The sequence below is a fragment of the Tachysurus fulvidraco genome, chromosome 15, assembly GCF_022655615.1.
Source record: "Tachysurus fulvidraco isolate hzauxx_2018 chromosome 15, HZAU_PFXX_2.0, whole genome shotgun sequence".
In the NCBI taxonomy this organism is placed as follows: Eukaryota; Metazoa; Chordata; class Actinopteri; order Siluriformes; family Bagridae; genus Tachysurus; species Tachysurus fulvidraco.
In genome coordinates, this window is record NC_062532.1 from 10,224,883 (window position 1) to 10,247,455 (window position 22,573).

The following is a 22,573-nucleotide window of genomic DNA, read 5'->3' on the forward strand; positions in this document are numbered from 1 at the left end:
AGTAACAACTTATACAGGGACAGATTAAAAACTCCTGGTTACATAACCCCACTCGACTGTAAGGCCATTATTTTTAATGTCTTCACAGTCTGCGATCTCACACAGATGGTTGAGTTCCCTTTTGTCTGGTTCCTCTCAAGCTTTCATCCTCATATCGTCTCAGGGAGTTTTCCCTTGCTACCGTTGCCTCAGGCTTGCTCATTAGGAATAAATATAAATTCAGTTTTAAATTCAGTAACTAGTTTTTATTCAGAATTTGTATATTTCTGTAAAGCTTCTTTAAGAAAATGTCTGTTGTTAAAAGCTCCACACACACACACACACACACACACACACACACACACACACACACACACACACACACACACACACACACACACACATCTAAAATAAATAGGTTTTCTGTTCTTTTCTAAGTACAAGGAAATGCTTGAAATTCAATAAGTCTGTTAAAGCAGGTTTTATATTCTCCTTCCTGTGCTCTTTTACGTTATCACACATCTTCATACAGACAAAACACTAAAATGTTTCCATCCTCCATTTGGGTGCATTTTGTACATTGTTCTCTGAGCATGTTTATTTTTTTGCCTAAAGGAAACATAGGTTTTTGTAACATAGGTTTTATGTTTTGTCTCGTGTTTCGGTATTCTATGTGTTTTATTTTCATACAGTATCTCTTTCTTGTGTCTTGCATCCCTTGTTTCCCGTCTCGTTTTGTCATTGCCTTGCCTAGGATTACTTTGTGTTCTGCTCATTAAAATTTTCACCTGCATTTCCTCTGCTTCTTCGACACTTGTTCATTTACTTTCTCTTATGTGAGGCTTTCTGTGAGATGATTATACACTGAACTGAAATAAGAACAATACTGAAATCAAATAGCGTGTGGAATACAAACCTGACAGTGTATTGTCTAAAACAATGGGGCAATCATTTAAAAAAAAAGAAAAGTGTGTGCGTGTGTGTGTGTGTGTGTGTGTGCGTGTGCGTGTGCGTGTGTGTGTGTGTGTGTGTGTGTCATTTCCTTGCACTAGAACACCAAAAACATATTTATTTAAACTCACTTGAAATGAAAGGCTAATGGAACAGATAAATGTGTATAATTTGTTTATTTTAGAGACAGGACTACAGAGAACCAAATTTGTGGTTATGTGTTAACAGCTTAATTGTGTGCCTCTAATGGTGCATGGACACCAAATAACCTCTGGGAAATTGTAAGGCAATTAGAATGACATTGTGTTGGTCAGTAACCCTGAGCTCACACTAGCATGAGCAAGTCTTTTATGAGCCTGTGTGGAAACAATATAGTTTACATTGTGGTTTAAGTCAGAAAAAATACATGAATTCTGTACCAGTTTTGAATGATGGGGCGAATGCTGGTAGGAACAAATGCTGTATGAGTAGAGCTATTTGAGATGTGTTAACCATTTCAAACGATGATTTAGAGAATCATAACTGCACACTTCACTCCAAATGACTGGTAGCTTATAACTTTGTTGGCTGCTACAATAGATTCAGGGTCATGCTGATAAAATAAAAGAACAGCTTTGATAAGGCATTAGCTCATAACTGTCTCACCTAAGCAGAAGTTCTACTAAAGTACCTCTAAACTATCTTTATAAATGAGTTTCGAGCAAACAGGTTTTGTGGTCTTTGCATAGAAATGTAACATATATTTAACAACGGTTTAAGTCCCCAATTCTCTAGGCTCTGACATTCACTCAGTACCCACATTATGGGCAGCACAGCAGGGTATCCTACATAATGCTTGGATCTTAAGAGAGCCATGACAAAGAGTGCTCCTTAATAACATAATAACCTAATAACCTCCTACAGAAAATGTTTACTTCAAAATATTAATTGCTAAAGGTGGATATACATGGTACTGAATTATAGAGTTTACTCTTTTTTTCCCACCTGTTTTCTAACTCGGTTTCCTTTTTGGAGTCTATATTGAAATTTAAATAAAATGAGGTTATTTGTTTGTAGTTAGTGAGGACCATAGAGGACCTGAACTAACCCATTGCTACGAGATTGTGAGCTTTTTTGGCTGAAGTTTAAGGTTAGTGTTTGTGTTAAGTGTAACACAAAATTGGCTGCAGTAATAATTATATTAATGTGATCAGAATATAATAAGACAGACCTGTGTGTGTGTGTGGTGGTGGTGGTGGGGTGTTAAAGTAAACATTGGTATAGTAAACTAGAGCGTGACTGACATTATCACCATGACTAATCCCTTTAGTGTACCTCATTACTGATCTGAGATCAGCTTAAAGAGCCACAACAACACTTGACCTACAACAAACACTTTATTAGAGCTGCACTCAGGCCAGCCCCGAGAGCTTAATTTCACTTAAGCCGATTTCTCCGTGTCCTGCTCTCTACTTAGACATAGATATCCAATCGACCGAGAGCATCTCGAATTGGTCCAAACGGGTTTTACAATGTCTTATCTGTATCTCTCTTATGAGTCTTCTGTGTGAGGGTGAGGTGTGAGTGGAAGGTTAGAGGAAATATTACAGGGAATAAAATCATCTGTTTTTCCAGGTGTTTTTTCATGTGGGCTTTATTTTAAAAAAATCTATATAAATGTACCTGAGATGGCTGCAGATTAAAACATACTGTTTCACCGTGCAATCGCTAGTAAGCACATCAGTCATTTTGGAGGTCACTTTTAAATGTGACAACAGAGACAAGAAGAAGATGGTAGGTTTCTCTTTTGGGGCCTTTAGGGGTTTTCTCGTTTGCTTATAACAAGTTTAGCTGACTTTTTATTTGCAGTTGGGGTCAATTAGTAAAGAGATAAAAGCACATTAGGTTCCCTGTTGCATAAGCGTGTTTAGCTGTGATGCAGTGAGATACTGACTAATGCTGTTAATTTAGAATTGAACACAAAATACAGTGAGGCATATGGGAATAGTCACCGAATAAATGAAAAAGATGTAACATGACTGTACCTGGTGTGGTGCAAAATGACTTTGTGTTTGTGAGTGTGTGTGTGTGTGTGTGTGTGTGTGTGTGTGTGTGTGTGTGTGTGTGTGTGTGTGTGTGTGTGTGTGTGTGTGTGAGTGAGAGAGAGAGAGAGAGAGAGAGAGAGAGAGAGAGAGAGAATTGTTGGTCTATAAATAGCTTTGCCAGCTTTATTGAGTACACATTGCAATTGAGTCCCTTGGCAAGCAGCACTGATGCGAACACATATAGCGTTTTGACACTTAAATCCCAGGACGTTACCTTCATCAGCAATTTTCAGGCTTTCAGGAATGTATATATTCCACTTTGCCAGTAGAATTTACACTATATGGCCAAAGGCATGTGGACTCATGACCATTTACACCCATATGTGCTTACTGAACATCTCATTCCCAATGTAAAACTGAAGGTTTGGTTTGAGGGTGGGGCACGGTGGCTTAGTGGTTAGAGCATTTGTCTTACACCTCCAGTATTGGAGTTTGATTCACAGCTCTGTCTCGTGTTTGTGGAGTTAGCTTGTTATCCCGGTGGTTTGGGGTTTTCTCTGGGTGCACCAGTTTTCTCCACCAGTCCAAAGACATGTGTTGTAAGATATCTAAATTTTCCAGGGTGTGTGTATGATTGTGCCCTGCAATTGCTTCATACTAGCGATGCACAGGTCTTCTCATAACCCGTGGGTCGGGTTGGGGCGGGTAAAGAAATTGTCACTTTACTGCGGGGCGGGCTGGGGCGGGCCAATAATTTCAGAAAAACCTGACCCGCGCATCACTACTTGGTACCCCGTACAAAGTGTCTCCTGAGTCTTCTCAGAGAGCTTCTGGCTCTCTGTGACCCTGAGTAAAATAAGTGGATGGAGAATGAATAGATATAAAATATTACAAAATAATAATGCTCTACAAAAAATAATAATGCTCTAAAAAAGATTCTACATATTATACAGAGTCAAATTTATGCAAGTTTCCTCAAGTAAGAAAAGAAAGTGCACTTTTAGGCCATTTGTTTAAAAAAAAGGAAGAAAAGAAAAAAATGCACATGTACACACAAACAAATCACCAAATCTCTATGCTTACTCATTCTGAAGGCAATCTGTATGCCCAGAGAGCATCCGGCAAACTGTTTCCCCTTTCGACTATGGTAATCACATCGTGACTGTAGATGGGTCTTAGCAAAGTTTGTACCCTGGTTATACGAATAGGAAAGTATCTGCAAGAAAACATTGATTTAAAGACAGAAATGGAAATGCAAGGCCCTCATTACATCCTTCCACGGTAATTAATTCAATGCTCTTAGGCTCTAGAGTGTTAAGAAGAAGACTTAACTAGTAGCATGTAGGACATGGTGTTTTAATCGATTAGCATGGATTCATTTGGGATGTGTGTATTCACTGTGTATTTAAAGATGTTATTTTTAAAAGCTTAAGTGCATGGCTTATAGTACCTGCCATCAGACTTCATTTACATGGAAAGCAACAACTCTTGAACAAAGCAAGTGCTCACACATAAACAGCAGGTTGCACGCATAAAGCTCAGATCAAGTGAATGAATCTAAAACATTCAATCATTTGCTATTCTAATCATGTAGCTGAATTAATTTTATGCACAAGCTATAAACTGGGGGATTTGGTAGCTCAGTGGTTAAGGTGTTGGACTACAGATATGAAGGTTGTGAGTTCAAACCTCAGGTCTATCAAACTGCCTCTGAACAAAGCCTTTAACCCTCAGTTGTAAAAAAGTAAGATAAAAAAATATTGTCACTCTGGATAAGGGCTTCTGCCAAATTCTGTAAATGTAAGGACACAACACTGTGCGACGGCATGTTGTTCTTCAATGCAGTGTGCTGTTCCTGCCAGCAGTTACAATAGAGATGAGAATGAATAATACACACATCATGTTGTTTTTCTTATCAGTGTTTGTGATAATATTGTACATCAGAGCTTTTCAAACCCTGGGCTAGAATTACAGAATTACTGATATGTTGCCTTCCCATTATTCTGTCAAGATAAACGGAGAACATTCTGAGTTCATTATTGTGAAATGAAATTTAGCATTATGTGTCCAAATAACATTAAATCTGTATAGACTTTAACATCAAACATTAACGTTTTTTTTTTTTTTAGCATCAGATCCAGATTCATCTTACAACTTAATCCACATTAAAACACAACATTTAATGTTTACTTGAGTACATTGACAGATTGAGTAGCTTTTGGCTGAATCTTTTCAGTTTTAATTGATTAACATTGTAATACATTATCTGCACTTCCATTTAAGTATGATTATAAAGTATATAAAAAGTATAACAAAAGCCTACAGATTTTCTCTGGTGATAATTGCCAATAAAATGTCCTGATATAACATAATAGAACTCTTTATTCACAGTGTTCACCTTTAAAAGACAAACAAATTACAGAACATTATCTCAGATTACTGACAAATATCAACCAGTTTTAATTAACATTCATGTTTAATTGTATGCTAGAATTAGGGCTTTTAGAGCTATATATTTCTAAAAGATAAATAAATAAATCTGTTTAAAAGAAACTGGATGCCATATGTCTTAAATACACATAATATACAGGTGAGACTTTGTCTGTGGCAAAAAGTACAAAGACTAATGACTAGTTTATAATCATTATGCAGGACATTTGCTCTCTTTCTCTCATACATGATAATTTTAACTCTACTTATACGCCCCACTTTTTGGTGAGGACCTGGGAGCATTTGACACTGTTCATCATTATGAGAACATCACAAGGTCCATTTTGGAACGAATATATAAAAAAGATGTCAGTCTCATCTATCACATGCACCTTAAAATAGCTGCTTTTAGCAGAAATGTGCTAGTGTGGTTAGCTGTTTTTAGTTCAAGCACTTATCTAAGCCCCTCTTTTTTAAATCATGGGGCTGTGTTGTTACGACAATAGAAAAAGATGTCTACATAATGTACTGTAAAAATGATAATGGTGTTTACTGCTGAGTGATGTGTCATGGCTAAGTTGAAGACAGAAAACAGCAGGTCTGAAGTAAAAAGACTTTTCCATAAAAAGGTTTTCTCTTATTATCAAGTTCTGTTTAAAACATTCAAGTCACTACCTAGAAGTTCATAAGTGAAATAAGCAAGATACATGAGACCATAGAACATAAACAAAGAAATACATCTGTTTTGCAAATGAAAAAGCGCCTATTGGTAAATGATTCTTATCTCCATTAAACCAGCATCTGGTTCAGACTTGTGTTAAATACAGAGAAAAGAAAAGCTAAAGTCACGCGAGCATCAGGGGATCACGCGTACAGTCTGAACCTGGCAATCCTCTTTACAGCCTAAATCCTTTGTGAGAGAATGAAAAAAAAAAAAAAAAAAGATTGGCTAGGCCCACAGTGGGAGAGCTTACACCCACACACAGCTGATCCACATCGCGTGCTGATTCACTCACGAACACAAACACACACCGCAGACAATCCCATAAGATTATACACTTTATTAATATTAAATTTACAGTTACAAAAAGAAAAAAAGGATTTTGGGTTTTTTTCCCCTGTAGATTTGGTTTGGTGGTTTTAATGGAAATAAGATATGATTAAATCTTGTACTATTTGAATGTTTATTCTGTGATGTAATTATTGTTGATTACTATTCAATGAAACGGTTATAGTCATTATTCACTCTTTGTGACCCTTTTAAAAATAGTCAGAATTTGATTGCATAAAATAAAGCTTGCACATCACAATTTTCAGTTAAACAATTGTACAAATAACCTTATCCAAATAACCAACCTTATTTTAGATAATTGCTTTAATAACTTCTGTTTTTATTGATTAAAATATGAGCTCTAGCAGTGATCTGCAATAAGCTCAAAGCCCTTTAACAGTAGCATCAACGTAGGTAGTTCCTTTACACACTGACAAAACTGAAGAAACACTGACGAAAACCAAATGACAGGAAACATAATAAAAACGTCAGTACAAAGGATGTGCAGCTTTAAACTCCTCAGTTTCCACATATCACAGTTTATGTGATAGAAAAAAAAATGCCTTGCCCATGAAACTTCAGATGATTCCAGTAGTTCAGCATGAGCCAGGATTCCTCAAGTCTTCTTACCAATCGACCGCTGAGATGCATTTTAACCAGCAGGATTGCCTGTTGAGTTGGAAACCACACAACTGTCGAACTCAGAAGCTGGAACAATTTGCTCAGAGCTGTAATTAGAGATGAGCTTTTCTTCAGGAGATTCATGAAGTCACATTGGAGGGTTGTTGAAGACCCTTGATACCAGAACCTGCTGTTTACATTACTACCTACTGGTAGACAGTGCTACAGTATTGGGTATATGAAGTATATATTGGGACACACATGGAAAAAAATGAAAAGGCTCAAGGACAGTGTTTTATCCCATTAGTCTGATTGTTTTTTGAATAATAGCGCTACATCTTTGTCTGTTGCTAATTGTCACAGCTTCTGCTCCAGACAACCAGAGGCCACTCTTACTCATTGTTTGAACTTCTTCTTCTGTTGTCTGCTTTCCTTTCTTGATTTTGCCCAATCGCTTTGTATTGTCTCATTAGTGACTTTATTTAAGTTTCCTGTTTAGTTCTGGAGTGTCACATGTCATCAGCTTATGTTTACATATTCTTATGGTTACTGTTTGCAGTGCGAATAGCTTTTGTTCAATTAGATTAGCAGAGTATCAGGGTTTGCTAAAACAATTTCAAACTTAAATGTACATGTAATACAAAAGGCATTATTAAAAAAACAATCATGTCTAACACAGTCACTTTCAGTAGCTGCATTATCCTGATCAGTGTCATTGAGGATCAGGAGCTTATCTCTGGAACACTGAGCATGCAGCAGGAATACAGTATACCCTGGATGGGACAAAAGTCCATTGCTGGACACCATGCACACACACAGTTTACAATTATATATATACACCCTTATCCAGAGTGACTTAAATTTTTATTTCAATTTATACAGCTGAGCAATTGAGGGTTAAGGGGACCAGCTGTGGTAACTTGGTGGACCTGGGATTTGACCCCATGACCTTCAGATTAGGAGTCCAAAACCATAACCACTGAGCTACCACATGCCTGTACAGTTTCATGTTTAGGTAATTTAACTTAGCCAATAATCTTCAAAATAGATCCAGAAAACACACTGGATGGGTTGGCAGGTTTTCATAGCATATTCATATATATACTGTTTTTGTGGGTCAGGTCAGAAGAAATTATAGAACCTGGAGGAAATCCTTTAATCATCAGACATTAAACAGTAAAATAGTACAGATGTGTATGGGTTGAAGATTTTTAAAAAAAAAAAGTTTATCGAACAAAATCAAATAATTTAATAAAAAAGTCAGAACTGAGTAATTCCAGTGAGTCAAAACAAAGCCTCAAATTCAGCTAAGTGAAAAGCCAAGGTCATACACAAAAGCAGTAAGAAACATTGTGGGAAGAAATGTTTAGTAGTCTAGCAGTCTAGTGAAAAGTGTATCATTAGACAGAGGATCCTGGGAACTGGATTTCCCAGAGGATGGGGCAGTTAGAAGTGACACTTACAAGGAAATTGGATTTTCCTCCTTTGATTAATGGTAGGGTTCAACATGAAACATTTGAGGATTTTACATAGGAGGGTTTTCCAAGATCTTTGTGGGTGCTAGAAGAAAGCTAGTATAGTAATTTATGAATATTGACTGAACATATTTATAAAGTCACTGAGGAATAATTTTTTTTTCATCATTGTGGGTCATTTCTTGATTTATTGTAATCATATATTGATGACACATATACACAAATATTTGAGTTTTTGTTCTCCTAGGGGAAATTAAAATGGAAACCAAGAATATTTTATAGTACTATTTCTTTAGTTCTCCAAATATGCAACATACGCTGGAATTCAGCACAGGAACCTTCAACGTACATACAACAAAAAAGTACAACAGCTATGGCATGTTATATATGCGTAAATGGCGCTTGACTATCGAGTTACAGACTATTGAGGCTACAGAGAACAGTATAAACAAAGGTGTGATAGCTGAACAATGCTCAGAAAAACCCATTTCACCCGTGTTGAATTGCTTTACTCTGCTGTAGTCAATGAGAAATTTCCTTTGCATCATTATTCCCACACCATTAGCCTGTATCTTGAAGTCTGGCACTGAAATAAACAAGAGAGAGCTTTTATGTCTTCTGTGTACACACTGCAACAGCAGGCAGGTTTTTGAAGGATTCTTGGAAACTGCCAGCTATTAATAAGATGCTAATTTATTTTACATGTGACAGATGGTGTATCCTATGTGTAAAATGGTGTATAATCATTTCATTTTGATTGTTGGGAATAGGAATGGGTGTTTGGTTTGGAGAGCATGATGTTGACAGTGTCAGAATGCATTAATGGCACAAGCTGTAAATATAACAGAGAGATTAAAAACCCAGTTCAAGAGAGAATAGCTGTTTGTTGTAAGGAAGCAGATATGTTTGTTTATGTTAGGAGTGATTCGTGCTTGCCCCTCTTTTGGAATATTAAACCCCCCCTCCCATCCCATCCCATCACATCCCATCCCACTCCCCGTGAACCACTACAGCGCCAATGGAAGTGTGTCTCCAAACTGTCGCCATGGCAACATCATTGCTGAGAGCGCACTGTTGTCTGCTCCCACACAATGATCGCAAGTTGGGGGGAAACATGCCTTGGCGCTAAATGTGCGACTGGTTTGCTAAATCCTAGTGGCCTTAGAATGACACGTTCAGTCTTGTGTGTTACTGTCTGTGACATTATAGTCTTCCATCCAGCATTTTTTATGCACAAGGTTTGGCATGAAAATTACATGGAGATTACGTCCACAGAAACAGTGCAGCATAAATCAAATAATTGTGGCAAAACCTCCATAAGAGGATTCACTCTGATTCATTATTCACATGACTACACAGTCACAGCACACCAATCATTATTGAGAAGTGCATGACAGATCTGAAGGTGGGATTAAAAAATATAATAGAATAAAGATGTGGATTGGATTTATCCAGTAAAACATGCTAAGCTGTAAAATTACACCAACATCAAACTGTGCCATGATAGTACCTCAGGTAGCTCTGCTAACTCAAAGCTTCAGGATCTGCACTTCTTCCTCAGCTCGGTTTGCTGTCTCTGTGGATTTTCACATGTTTCACATTTCACATCTTCCAGCATCTCTGTTAGTGTGCTTTGGATTGGCCATTTTTTTCTCACAAACATGTGGATAGGTGAATTGGCTTAGCTAAAGTATATGTGTATAGTGGCCTTAAATGAACTGGGATGATCTCTTCCAGGGATGTTTATGCCCAGTGTTGCTGGGATAAATGTGTAGATTCATTAACCCTAACTAAAATAGATCTACTACTAATTATGTAAGATATTTATTGCCTAATAATGTGTAAGAAAAAAATATTAGATGAGAACCAGGACATGACACAAACTTGTGTTTTTCTCAGCAGGTATCTCTTATTGTTGTATGTTGTTATGTTGTTAACTGTTGAGACTGAGCAGACTGATTCTCTCTGCTGCTCTATATATATATATATATATACACACTCCGTATACTTGATAATTGGTAATAATTTGAGTAACGCAATTCATATGAGCTTAAAGGTGGATGGTTAGGGTGTGAGGTTTGTATTTGTATTTTTTCACTAGCATTTGGAAGATATTGAACAAATCCAACCACAGTGCCTTTGTTAATTTATTTACATTATTTGGCAGATGCTCTTACCCAGAGCAGCTTAGATTTTTTTTACAACTGAGGGTTAAAGGCCTTGCTTGGGGTCCCAGCAGTGACAGCCAATTCACAGAGATAGTTACACAATAGCAACTCATTAGGAATAGATTGTCCTACAGAAGACGATCTCTGCAAAGGGTTAGGGTTACATGAAGGTGCAGTGGGTCGAACTGCCACCTCATCTCAGTTCCAGGGTCCTTGGTTCAATTGTGACTTTTACATGTTTTCCCCATTCTCATGTGGGTTTCCTTCTGATTCTTGGGTTTCAGGTCACTGTCCAAAAACATGTAGATAGGTAGATTGTTGATGTTATATTACCCCTAGATGTGAACAAGGATATGATTGTGTATGCACATGGTGGATGTTCTATGATGGATTGCTGACCAATTCTCAAACCCTGTGTTTAGTGTTACTCGGACTGGGAGCGGCTACTGAGACCAGATCCACCATAACCCTGACCAGAATAAGTGTTTACAGAAGATAAATAAATGAATGAATGAACTTATCAGATAAGCAGACATACAGCAGCTTATAAGTCTTACCTTTAAAATTCATAGGTTGTCCTTCTGAGTGAAAAATTCTCTAAAAGAAAAGAAAAATAGAAAAAGATGCTAATCTTTTTGGAAGCTACTGTTTATTCTCTGGATCAGTATTAGGGGTGCAGGGACAGGTGGCTCAGGAGCAGGAGGTCTCTGCTGACGCATCACTCGCTGGTTAACTTTTTATAGCACAGATCATGACTGCGACTCTGCAGGTGCTGGCTGTAGGTCAGCTCCGGTTTGGTTAGGAAAGAACTGGAAATTCCAAAAATACATTTGGTTTTATAGTGTGTTTCTGTCATCTAGAGGTTAATTGGAGCAGGTGTGTTGCTTGTTTAAACGAATGATGTAGACTCTGTCTCACGAATCTTGTACTGCCAGAAGTAGTACGTCTGCTGTTTCTTCATATTACACAAGAAACTTTTTGCCTTATTTTGTTTTAAAAAAGTAGATACTCCTATATATCTCCGCATTACTGGATAATCATTCTGTGTATATTTATGGAGTTACCCGAGCTTCCTCAATGGTCTAGGTGAAGTCCTTTATGCCCTGTATGCAACAAATGAGTTGTTTATGTGAACAAGAACTTCCAGTACATATAAGTACACTTCTATACATATGAGAGAAGTTCTATTTGTTTTATTTATCACACACAATTCTACACGTTGAAATGCTTTTTACAACTGTTCTCACTATAAAAATAGTCAGATAAAAAATATTCTATTCAAAAATACTATTCAAAAATAGTATCAGAATAGCATAGATTAAGGAAATTTGTGGAATTTGACGTACAATGAATGAAATTAGCTATACAAATAGATTAAATATAGAAAATATAGCACGTGAATACAATGACAGATATGTTGAGTATTGTATTGCTATTAAGTGGTAAAATGTGTGCAATCTTTAGCAGTTTTTAGTGTAATTTTAAAAACTGAGCTTTGTTGAGGTACTACTGTAGGTGTTATGACACAAGTCCAGAAAAGTCTTAGATGTTCTCCTGGTTGAGGAAACAACTGGCTTGTGGAAACTCCTCCTCATTCTCTCTGTGTGTGCCAACAAGGAACGTAGAGAAGAGTCCATTGTAGGGATGGCAACACAACCAAAACAGAAGTATTTATAAGGCTTCTTAATGAATCCAGCAGAAGCGAGCAAGGTTCCAGGTGCTAGAACAGGAAATATCCCATCCAGATTTTGGGTGTGTCATATGAGTAATATGACATTTTAATTCTTCAAGTCATTTCTGAAAAAGGTGCACTGTATACACTGTACACTATATTGGTAAAAGTGTGTGGACATCTAACCATCACAGTTATATGTGAATCAACATGGAGTTGATTCCCTTCTTTTTTTTATATAGTCACTTCTTGTGAATGTTGGCACTGATGTGTAATTAGAAGTCATTGGGTCCAGTCAGCATTCTAAATCATCTCAAAGTGGTTCAGTGGGGATGAGGTTGGGGCTCTGTACAGGACACTTGAGTTTTTTGTCCATCAACCCTTGCAAACTTTGTCTTTACCATTGTTTCTTTTTTCGTGTTGACTGACTTAGACTTTTCCGTGTTGCTTGTCCTGTGCGTGTTTCACGTTTTTGATTCTGCCATCCTATTTTGACTGTCTACCTGAGTTCATTATGAAAAATCACGTTTACCTGCAACTGCATCCGAGTCTGTGAGAATAACAAATAGCACAACATCACAAATGAAGTCATTACTGTCATTACTACAGGACATCCTGTATTATACATAGTATACTGTGCCTTTTCCTTCAATCTTCCCCTCAGTCTTTATTCTCTCTCTCTCTCTCTCTCTCTCTCTCTCTCTCTCTCTCTCTCTCTCTCTCTCTCTCTCTCTCTCTCATATTTCAATCTTTTGTATTTAATATCACCATACTCGGTTCTGCTTCTTTGGTATAACGTGTTTGTGACTCATAGCTTGGGAAGAAAAAGAAAAAAATAACAACTAATGAATAATAGAAAATAAAAGGGGAACAAGGAAAAGAGGAGGAAGCAAGAGATATGAAGATGCAGCAATAAAGGGGATGTGGAGGTGGGGAATGAAATGAAGTACATGAGAGTGATAGAGGGAGAGAGAAGGCATAAGTGAGTTAATGGTGTCTGGTGAGAACAGGAGAGGAGAATAAAGATAATTCCAAAGAGGGGGGATGGATAATAGGCACCTGATGGTCACTTGCAGTGTGTGTGCTGGAATTTCTGCCAGGAGAACTGAGCATTTCCTGAGGCTCATCATCAGTAATGAGAGATTGGGACAAATATTTGTGTAGGTAGAATAAATTAAGTATTATAAATATGATAGTATGCTATTCTTTTTTTTAATGAGTTATTGACCTCATATAAATTAATGTGAAGCAGACAGAAATGTACAGGTCAGGATTAATTTTTTTGATGAATCAATGTGCAAGAAATTGAGAGAAATATACATCTGTACTTCTCTCTCTCTCTCTCTCTCTCTCTCTCTCTCTCTCTCTCTCTCTCTCTCTCTCTCTCTCTCTCTCTCTCTCTCATTCCTGGCACAACATGGGCTTATTGTAGGCAACTAAAATAAAGAGAATCCAAACGCTATTTTAAAATGCCAACATTCTAATTAGAGCCTTCCGGAATTCTCGGTTGGTGACTCACACCACGCCGATCACAGTCAGCTCAGCGCTGCGGCCTTCCTCGAAGGCTGCCCTGGCAGAAGTCTCATTTAGTAGCATTTTAAAAGCCAGTGCCATGTGGTTTTCTTCTGCCTCTTTGCAAACGCTGGAGTCATTTTTGAAAAAATAGACATTGTAATGACATAAAGACATGCTGTTATGGTTGACTCAGTTATTAATTAGGGTTTATTAATGAATTTAATGTTTTTTTTGTCACAATGTTCCCATCAGTACATGAGGTCCATCTTTTTTTTTTGCACTATAATAAGCCATTTTGTTCATTTGGTACCACTTTGCTCATGTGGTACCAGTGCTACCAGGCACTGATTCTAGATGAAAAATAAATAATTAAAAAAATTAGCTGATGGCAGTCTGGTGGACGAAACATCTTACAAATGCATTTTAAATTTTGAGTTATTTTTCAACATTTAAAAAATTTACCGTATTATTATGCTTAGGCTAGCAGCATAGCATTAAATACGTTTGAATGATTTGTTATCGAGAGGAAAACAGCATTAACGCTCAATTTGAGAAGACCCTAAAGTGTATAGTGTTTGTGCTTAGTGTGTTATATGTCATTTGGCACACATCTATGAAACACTTAGAGTTACCTCTAGAGTGGTACATCCTGATTGCATCCTGGGTCACTGCATCTTATGAACAGAACTACAGCTACTTTAATACATTTGTGTGATGTATGAAATGCTAGTAACTGCTCATAATTCATTGACTCAAATTAACAAATTCTGCCAAAATACAGAGATGCAGACGTTTGCACTGTCAAATCTATGACAAATAACATTCTGAAAGTCAGATTTTTTCTGAAATCTCGTAGCATGTCATTGCTGAGCAGTAGCGACTCAACGTTTTTGCGTAAGAGGATTTCTGGCTAGAGTCTCGTCGCCCGGTTGTCACCTTGCCAGGGATTGATCTGCATGCTCAGCCAGTGTCTCATGCCGCCTGTAGACTGTCATGCCTTCTTTTGAACCAATGTTGCGTCAGTCAACTGTATGGTCTGGTCTTTATCAGCAATCAGGTCTGCACTGAACTCAGAGTGTACGATGACCCATTAGTTCCTCAGGAGCTCTCGGATACACTATTATAAACTGTTGTAGAAAAGACATTATTTACATTTACACTATCTATTGTAGAGTGTCCCCCAAATGAGGATGGGTTTCCTTCTGAGTCTGGTTCCTCTCAAGGATTCTTCCTCATATCACCTCGGGGAGTTTTTCCTTGCCGCCATCACCTCCGGCTTGCTCATTAGGGATAGGGATAGATATATAGTATTTTACATTTTAAGTTAATCTTTTTTAAATTAATTTTAAATTTTAATTGTATATATTCACATTCATTTTTCTTCTTCTTCTTCTTCTTCTTCTTCTTCTTCTTCTTCTTCTTCTTCTTCTTCTTCTTATTGTTATTATTATTATTATTATTATTATTATTATTATTATTATTATTATTATTATTATTATTATATATTTATTTCTTTTTTCTCTCTCTCGTCTGCTTCCATACTCCTGTAAAGCTGCTTTGAGAAAATGGGAAATTGTTAAAAGCACTATACAAATAAATTGAATTGAATTGAATTGAATTGAATTGAATTTCATTCCAGGTTACACCTGAATAAGTCTCAATGTTAAATGGAAAAACAGACACAGATATTCATGTATGCAGGTAGTGATGCTGCCTTAATGGTCCAGGTTCCTGTTCTCCCTTTACATGAACACTGGTTTCCTTTCACCACATGAAGCATGCCATTAGCTTGACTGGTCACTTTAAAATGTTCCCAGGCAATATCTATAACAGTACCCTCAGAAATAACATTTATACAGTACCATTGCCACTTTCCCAGACTTTTGTCATTCCTCTTACTCCTCCAACCCATGAGATTACAGAGAATCAGCTTTACATATAGAGCAGCAGTCCTTTACTGTGACAACACAGAACAGTTTTAACTCTCAGATTAGACAAAATAGATAGAAGAAGATGAATGCCTTATTTGGAGGTCACATTGCTATTTAATGAAGGCAAAGTGCTGGGTTTAACTTTGCAGACCTTGTTGTATAAAAGACAATCTTTTCAACACACTCAACATTTTTACAGCCAAACAAGGACCACGACTATAGTATATGTGCAGTTAACATCAATAAGAAATTCTGTTTGGTTCCTTGTGGGAGAAGATTGGAAATACCTGTTGCCTTAAAACACTAATATAATGAAGCAATATGACGGTTGACATAAACATATTTATGAAACACCGTTGTTGTTTTTTTTTTGTAGAATTCTTTCTTGTACTGTAGCATCTTTAAGAGTATTTCTGGTGTCGACACTCTGTGTTGGCTTTGAATCAGTTTTTTTTATCATCGAATATTTGATGGCTTTGGTGGGAAGGACTTTAATTCATTAATTTTTTTAATGAATTCAGAAATTACACTGATTTATAAGTTGCTCAAATGCTCACGGTAACACAACTCCATGTTATACTGTATACTGTGGAAAGGGCATTATTTATAACCACAGTCTCTGGTGTCTCCGAGATGAGGATGAGTTCCATTCTGAGACTGGTTCCTCTCAAGGTTTCTTCCTCATTTCGTCTCAGGGAGTTTTTTTCCTTGCCATTGTTGCCTTAGGCGTGATCAATAGGGAGAAATGTAAATTAACATTTTAAACCTTTTTATTTTTATTTTGATGTTTCTCAGACAATGTTCATTATTAAAAGCACTATACAAATGACATTTTATTGAATATATTGAACATTTATAGGTAGGTTTTATGTACTTTTACTGTTTTTGATTTTATTCAAGAACAAGTATTTGGCCTGAATTCTTGTATTTCTTGCCTTGCATATACTGTAAATGATCAAATATTGTCCATTAACAATTGATTCCAAGGGACAACTTATTAAAGTGTACATAACCAGAAAACCAGTAAGACCTTTAAAATGTGTACTCAGAGCTATAGGTCTTTTTGTTTAGTTATATATAAAGAACATACAGTACAGTATTCCAGTGAATCGTCTCAACTGGATCTAACTCAGTAGAATAATTGTAAATGTCATAATCTATAAAGAAAATAGAAGATGGAAAGTTCAACCCTGTACCTGCTGATAAAATGGTGCTAATCCTTATTATTTTGCCTCCGTAGGATCCAAGAAGCAAGCACAAATTTAAGATTCATACCTATGGCAGCCCGACCTTCTGCGATCATTGTGGCTCGCTGCTGTATGGACTTATCCACCAGGGGATGAAATGTGACAGTGAGTGTCTTTGAGCCACTATGTGAAACAACTCACACCATATCCAAATCTCTAAATCCATGTGCAGTAACATTAAAAAAGCAGCAGTGTGGCTGTGGAAAGCTAAAATATGTGTGTCTGTGATGGATGTGATCTTCCAGCTCCAGTGTAAAATGCCTGGGTTTCTTATCTACAGACTGCATCCTCCTCTAGCAGGCCCTTTGGGCCATCTTTATTGTCTGCCAGCAGCCATCTGTGTTCAGTTCAGCCATCCATGCATGCTTGTATAAAAAAGTACACTTATTTCAACACAAGTACGAGATCAGCCCAGAGTATCCAGCCATGTAATAGGAAAAATACAGACATTCATTGATATATTATAAAAATATACAAGAAACAATGTATGTAGGACATGATGCCTCAGTGTCCTAAATGTAGGCATGTTTCATGCTAATATCCTGCATCAAATTTTCAGACACAGTAGTTTTCCATATCCCCAGATCAGCTCTGTCAGTCGCTGATCTTTGTTGAGTTCAACCTGTACACAATCAACATGCTCAGGTTTTCTGCTTGTTGCAGATCCTTTGAGAGCATTGATCACTTTCAGTAGATTCTCCACCACCTTGGAAGTGTTTTTGCTACACTTTTATTTGTGCTGTGCACACTGCACCATCCCCGAGCATTTTGAATCATCCGAATAATTTCGTGGAAGAATATTTAGGCTTAACGCTGCTCTACTCACAAAGTGATTTCGAATGTGATGGCCACACAGTACACATGCTCACTCAACAACATCTAACGCCCCACTGACTAGTACAGTGAAGTCATCATTGTTCATTAATATGCACATTCCTGTCCACTCTCCATGTCTGACGACTTTGTAGTGTGTACATTTTATTTATTTTTTCTTATTCTCCTTCTCTCTTTCTCTCACTCTCTCTGTGTCTCTTTCTCTCTCTCCCTCAGCGTGTGACATGAATGTACATAAGCAGTGTGTGATGAATGTGCCAAGCCTGTGCGGAACAGACCACACCGAGCGCAGAGGACGTATCTTCCTCAAGATTGAGGTCAGCGGAGACAAACTTCACGTGACAGGTGGGCATCCCACAATGCATCTGCAACTGTGAGTGCTAGTGGCAAAGGTCAGAGGACTTGGATTATGTCTTTTTGATTAAACAACATCTAAACCTTGTGTAGTCTCTGGGTGTTTCTGTCAGGAATTGTTCATCAAATCCATACAGAGAGCTGTATAAAGGAAAGAAGTAATCAAGGTTTTAAAACAGTGGCTGTATAATTATGATCTAAACCAGCAACACTAGCAAGAATTTCAAAATTTTTTAATTATTTAACTACTGTTTACTGAAGCTGCTCTTAAACAAGAAAAATTACGGTTATATTTTACATGTAACAACTGTGAAAAACAGACGTTTCAGTGAAGCTACTTGAAGTTTGAATTGCTTATTTATTAGACATAGAATCATTTGTGCATTCATATATATATATATATATATATATATATATATATATATATATATATATATATATATATGCAATATATATGTCTATAATAAGCAATGTGTGTGTATGTATGAATGTGTGTGTGTGTGTGTGTGTGTATATATGTACATATGTATGTATATGCATACACACACATACATACACATACATATTCCCACTTCTAGGGCAATTTAGAGTACCCAATACATATTTTTGGGAAGTGGGAGGACACCCAGAGACAACTCAATAATTCCGGATGTTTTTACCTCACGATTGCTGCCTCATTGTTTGTTACTACTTGCAAAAGATTCCGATTTTGATCGTATTTAATCTTAATCTCTTTTGCATGGAATTCCACCAGGGTAACATTTTCCCCCTTTTCTCTCAAACAACAGACACCAATTAAAAGGGAGTTTGTAAAATGGAGGAAGTAAAAGAAACCAATAGTATTATTTAATATTTGATCTCAAATATTAAAACTCCCTTCCTCAACATAATCATCTTAAATCATGAAATCCCCCATATGTCCATTTTCTCTGATTCATGTGGCTGAGAGGATCTTTGCACTATATTAGACTCACTCTTGCAGTCTTCACCATCTATTTAAAGGACTCTTATCTCAAATCACTACTGCAGAATCATAACATTCAATTTTATGAGCACTGATATAGTCACTGAAACAGATTTCCACCTGCCTTTTTATGACTGAGCTTGAGGACACACGGGCAGATGGGAAATGTTGTTCTGTGTTGCACATAAATCACTTGGTGTAAATAGTTCACAACTTACATAAATGACTGAATCTCCAATTATAACTCCGGCTTAGCTGGAGTTGAGTTACGTCAACTGGACTTCGACTTTTTAGGTCGAAATGTTTCATTACTCGTCCAAGAAGCTTCTTCAGTCTGAGGGAAGTTGGCAGGATTCCACAATTTTTTGTCCTACAGGATCAAATATCCTCCCCTGCCTAGTTAGGGGAACAGTGGAGAAGGTGAGAGTAGAGGAGTGTCATAGAGAGCAAGGAGAGTCATTAAGATGTAACAACCCCAGATCCTTGACTCTGGAGGATACAAATCTATTAAATCCTGCTAACTTCCTTCAGCCTGAAGAAGCTGCTTGGCTGAGTAGTGAAACATCTCACCCTGACAAGAAAGAAATCCAGTTGACATACAGTAACTCAAGTTGCAGTTAACCTCACCTGCAAGATTGAGAATCTTCACATACATGCCGACTTACAAAAATCCATTTTTTGCTAACATCTGTGCACTTGGGGAACTGGTAGCCTAGTAGATAAGGTATTGGTTACTACCAATTGAAAGGTTGCAAGTTTGTTTCCCTGGACCACCAAGCTACCAGGACTGTGGCCCTGAACAAGGCATTAAGTGCAAGTTACTCAGGGCAATTTTCACCATTTATATTTATCAAATCACCTGCATGATATACTTCAGGCCACCAAAGTTGCCAGCTTTTGTCTGTGAGGAAGTAATAAAGTGTCTGAGACTTTCAGTAATGTCTAATCAGTCTTGTTTATTGCCAAACACCGATCAGACATAGTATTAAGAGCATTGACGTGCAGTGAATAGTACTGACTGTCTTGTTACAGTGGCACCTGTGGGATATATTGACAGAGGACTTTTTAGGGCATGCTTCCAGAGGTCTTGTGGATCTCATAACTCTAAAGGACATAGCTGTTTTGGTGGCACAACAAGGGAACTATACAATATTAGTGTTAATATTCTGGGATGGCAGAGATAGTCTTAGTTGTAATTATAACAATAATCAAATTTGGTTTAATTTAGAAATATTGCTTTCAGATTCATTATTTATCAGCCTAATAAATAGCAATAAATTCAAGACATTATTCATCATTTTATGGTTTAGTATTAAATCCTCATGATCCATACTGTAACTGGAGTCTTTATCGGTCTCTGGGTTAGACACCAATTTTACTTCATATATATTAATCTTACATCACCTTTCATTATGTACTAATCTACTGTTTTAAAACAAAACTACAAAAGATGCTGAATCACATTTAACTGTACCAAACTGTCTTGTCTGTTTTATTGTTGTGTACCCGTTACCATAGAAACAGCCCATTTTTTTTAGTTTACGGAAATGAAATAATCGTCTCTAATCATCTTGCAATTAGCATACTTCTGACATGAAGTGAAAGAAGATTAATACATGTATATATGTGTATAGTGTTTATATCTGAGTGGTATAAAGCACTATATCTCAGTAGTCAAAGCTTCTGCTTTTGAGGGCTTTAGCTTACAATGGAACACATGTTGAAGCTCCCACAAGCATCAGGAGCATTCTCTCACTCACCCACTCTTTCTCTCTCTCTCTTAATCTTTCTCTGATATTGGTTGCCAGATGCTCAGCCCACTGGCATGTCTTATATTGCATGGCAGTACCCATTAGGGTCACTATGGGGCCATATTCAGACCTAGAAATCCTCCTCAGGTAACGTTCGTCATCCTGTTAAAAATGCTGTTCATTCTTGGGAAAGTGGATGATCTTTGAGTTCAGAGCTCTGAGTCAACTGATTTACTCTGCTGAGCCAAGAGTCTAGAGGCATAACTGCTCTACACACAACAAACAAAGTAGAGAGATTAGATTTCTGGAGCAAACACAAGACACTGATACACACTTAGTGGCATCATATGGACAAGTTTGATATATTTTTCCTGTGTTTCAACAGCATCAGTGCTGGAAAATCACTAGGATGATTCTGTGATGAACATGGGAATCCTCTGTGACTTTCTCTGCTCTGGTAGTAAATACTGGAAATGATCCAGTCTATTTGAGTATCTGATGTTTGCCAGTTGAATAATAATACTGGAATTGGTCAGTTTGTTTTCAGACAGATTTAGCCATCCTTCCTTTTTTTGCATGGCCATATTCCAAAATGTCATGTTCGCAGCAGAATTGGTAGAATCCATGTTATTTATACTGGTATAGGAAATCATAAGCGTACTGGTATAAAAAACATCATAAGTGTATTGCTATACTGGTATAATAAATCATAACTGTACAGGTCAAATTAAGTCAAATTTAACTATACTAGCTACCATTTGGTAGACATTGAAAGCTACACTGAAAGCTGTGTCAGCTCTGTTCCCAAAGAATATAAGTAAAATGTGTTATGATTACAGATAGGCAAGAAGAAGCAGTGGTGTATAAGCAAGATTTTTATAATGCAACACTTCAGGGGTGTTTAAAATAAGCTAACAGGCTGAAATTGGTTTTATTTAATCATCAGGAGATAAGGAAGACATTGAGAAATTACAGGTATTTAGTTTAGACATTGTATCGAAGAGCAAAGCCTTTAATTTTTCTGTTACTGTCACAGGCCCCAAATATTTTTTAGTGTTTTTAAGCTCATTTATATCATCTCATCTTTATGAGATATACGCTCAGTTTCCTGCGGTTCTGTAGTGTTTTCCGGTCCTCGTTTTTGCCTGTATTTTTGGATAAATATAACCTCAGATCTTCACCTTGTTTGACATGTGCTTGCTTTACACCTTTGCATGCTTTAAACTACTTTCTAGGATGCCAACTCGGACACTCGCTGTGTTTGTGTATGTGTTCCATTACTTTTTGCCTGTTTTTATTAATTGTCTGACGGTTGAAAATTTTAAATTCCCTGTTTTGTGTGTTTCTGTCTTTTTGCATGCTCTTTTAAATCACGCTCTGCTCTTGCATCCTTTTTCTGTGAGTCTGCTTTGTGACACTAAGATACCTGTAAATAATTCAGGTAGTGGATGTAAACAAGTTGACTTATAATTCTCTTTTCATATTCCTTGCTATTATGAGACGTTAGAATTTGTTCTGTCAAACAAAGAATATAATGGGCAACTAACATTAAATAAAGAACTAAGCCCATTGTAAATAGTTTTTTTTCCTCAGTAGTGTGTAAGAC

The 22,573-nt window shown here is 37.0% G+C and overlaps 1 protein-coding gene across 3 annotated transcripts in view; it reads left to right on the forward strand.

The window, feature by feature from the left end:
- The window catches only part of prkcab (protein kinase C, alpha, b), a 135,870-nt gene that overhangs the window by 81,465 nt on the left and 31,832 nt on the right, over window positions 1-22,573 (forward strand). For all 3 annotated transcript variants that reach the window (XM_027141365.2, XM_027141366.2, XM_047800771.1), the window contains 2 exons: window positions 17,058-17,169; window positions 18,115-18,243. In XM_027141365.2, the coding sequence (XP_026997166.1) occupies window positions 17,058-17,169; window positions 18,115-18,243 (241 nt within the window). The remainder of the gene's footprint in view (window positions 1-17,057; window positions 17,170-18,114; window positions 18,244-22,573) is intronic.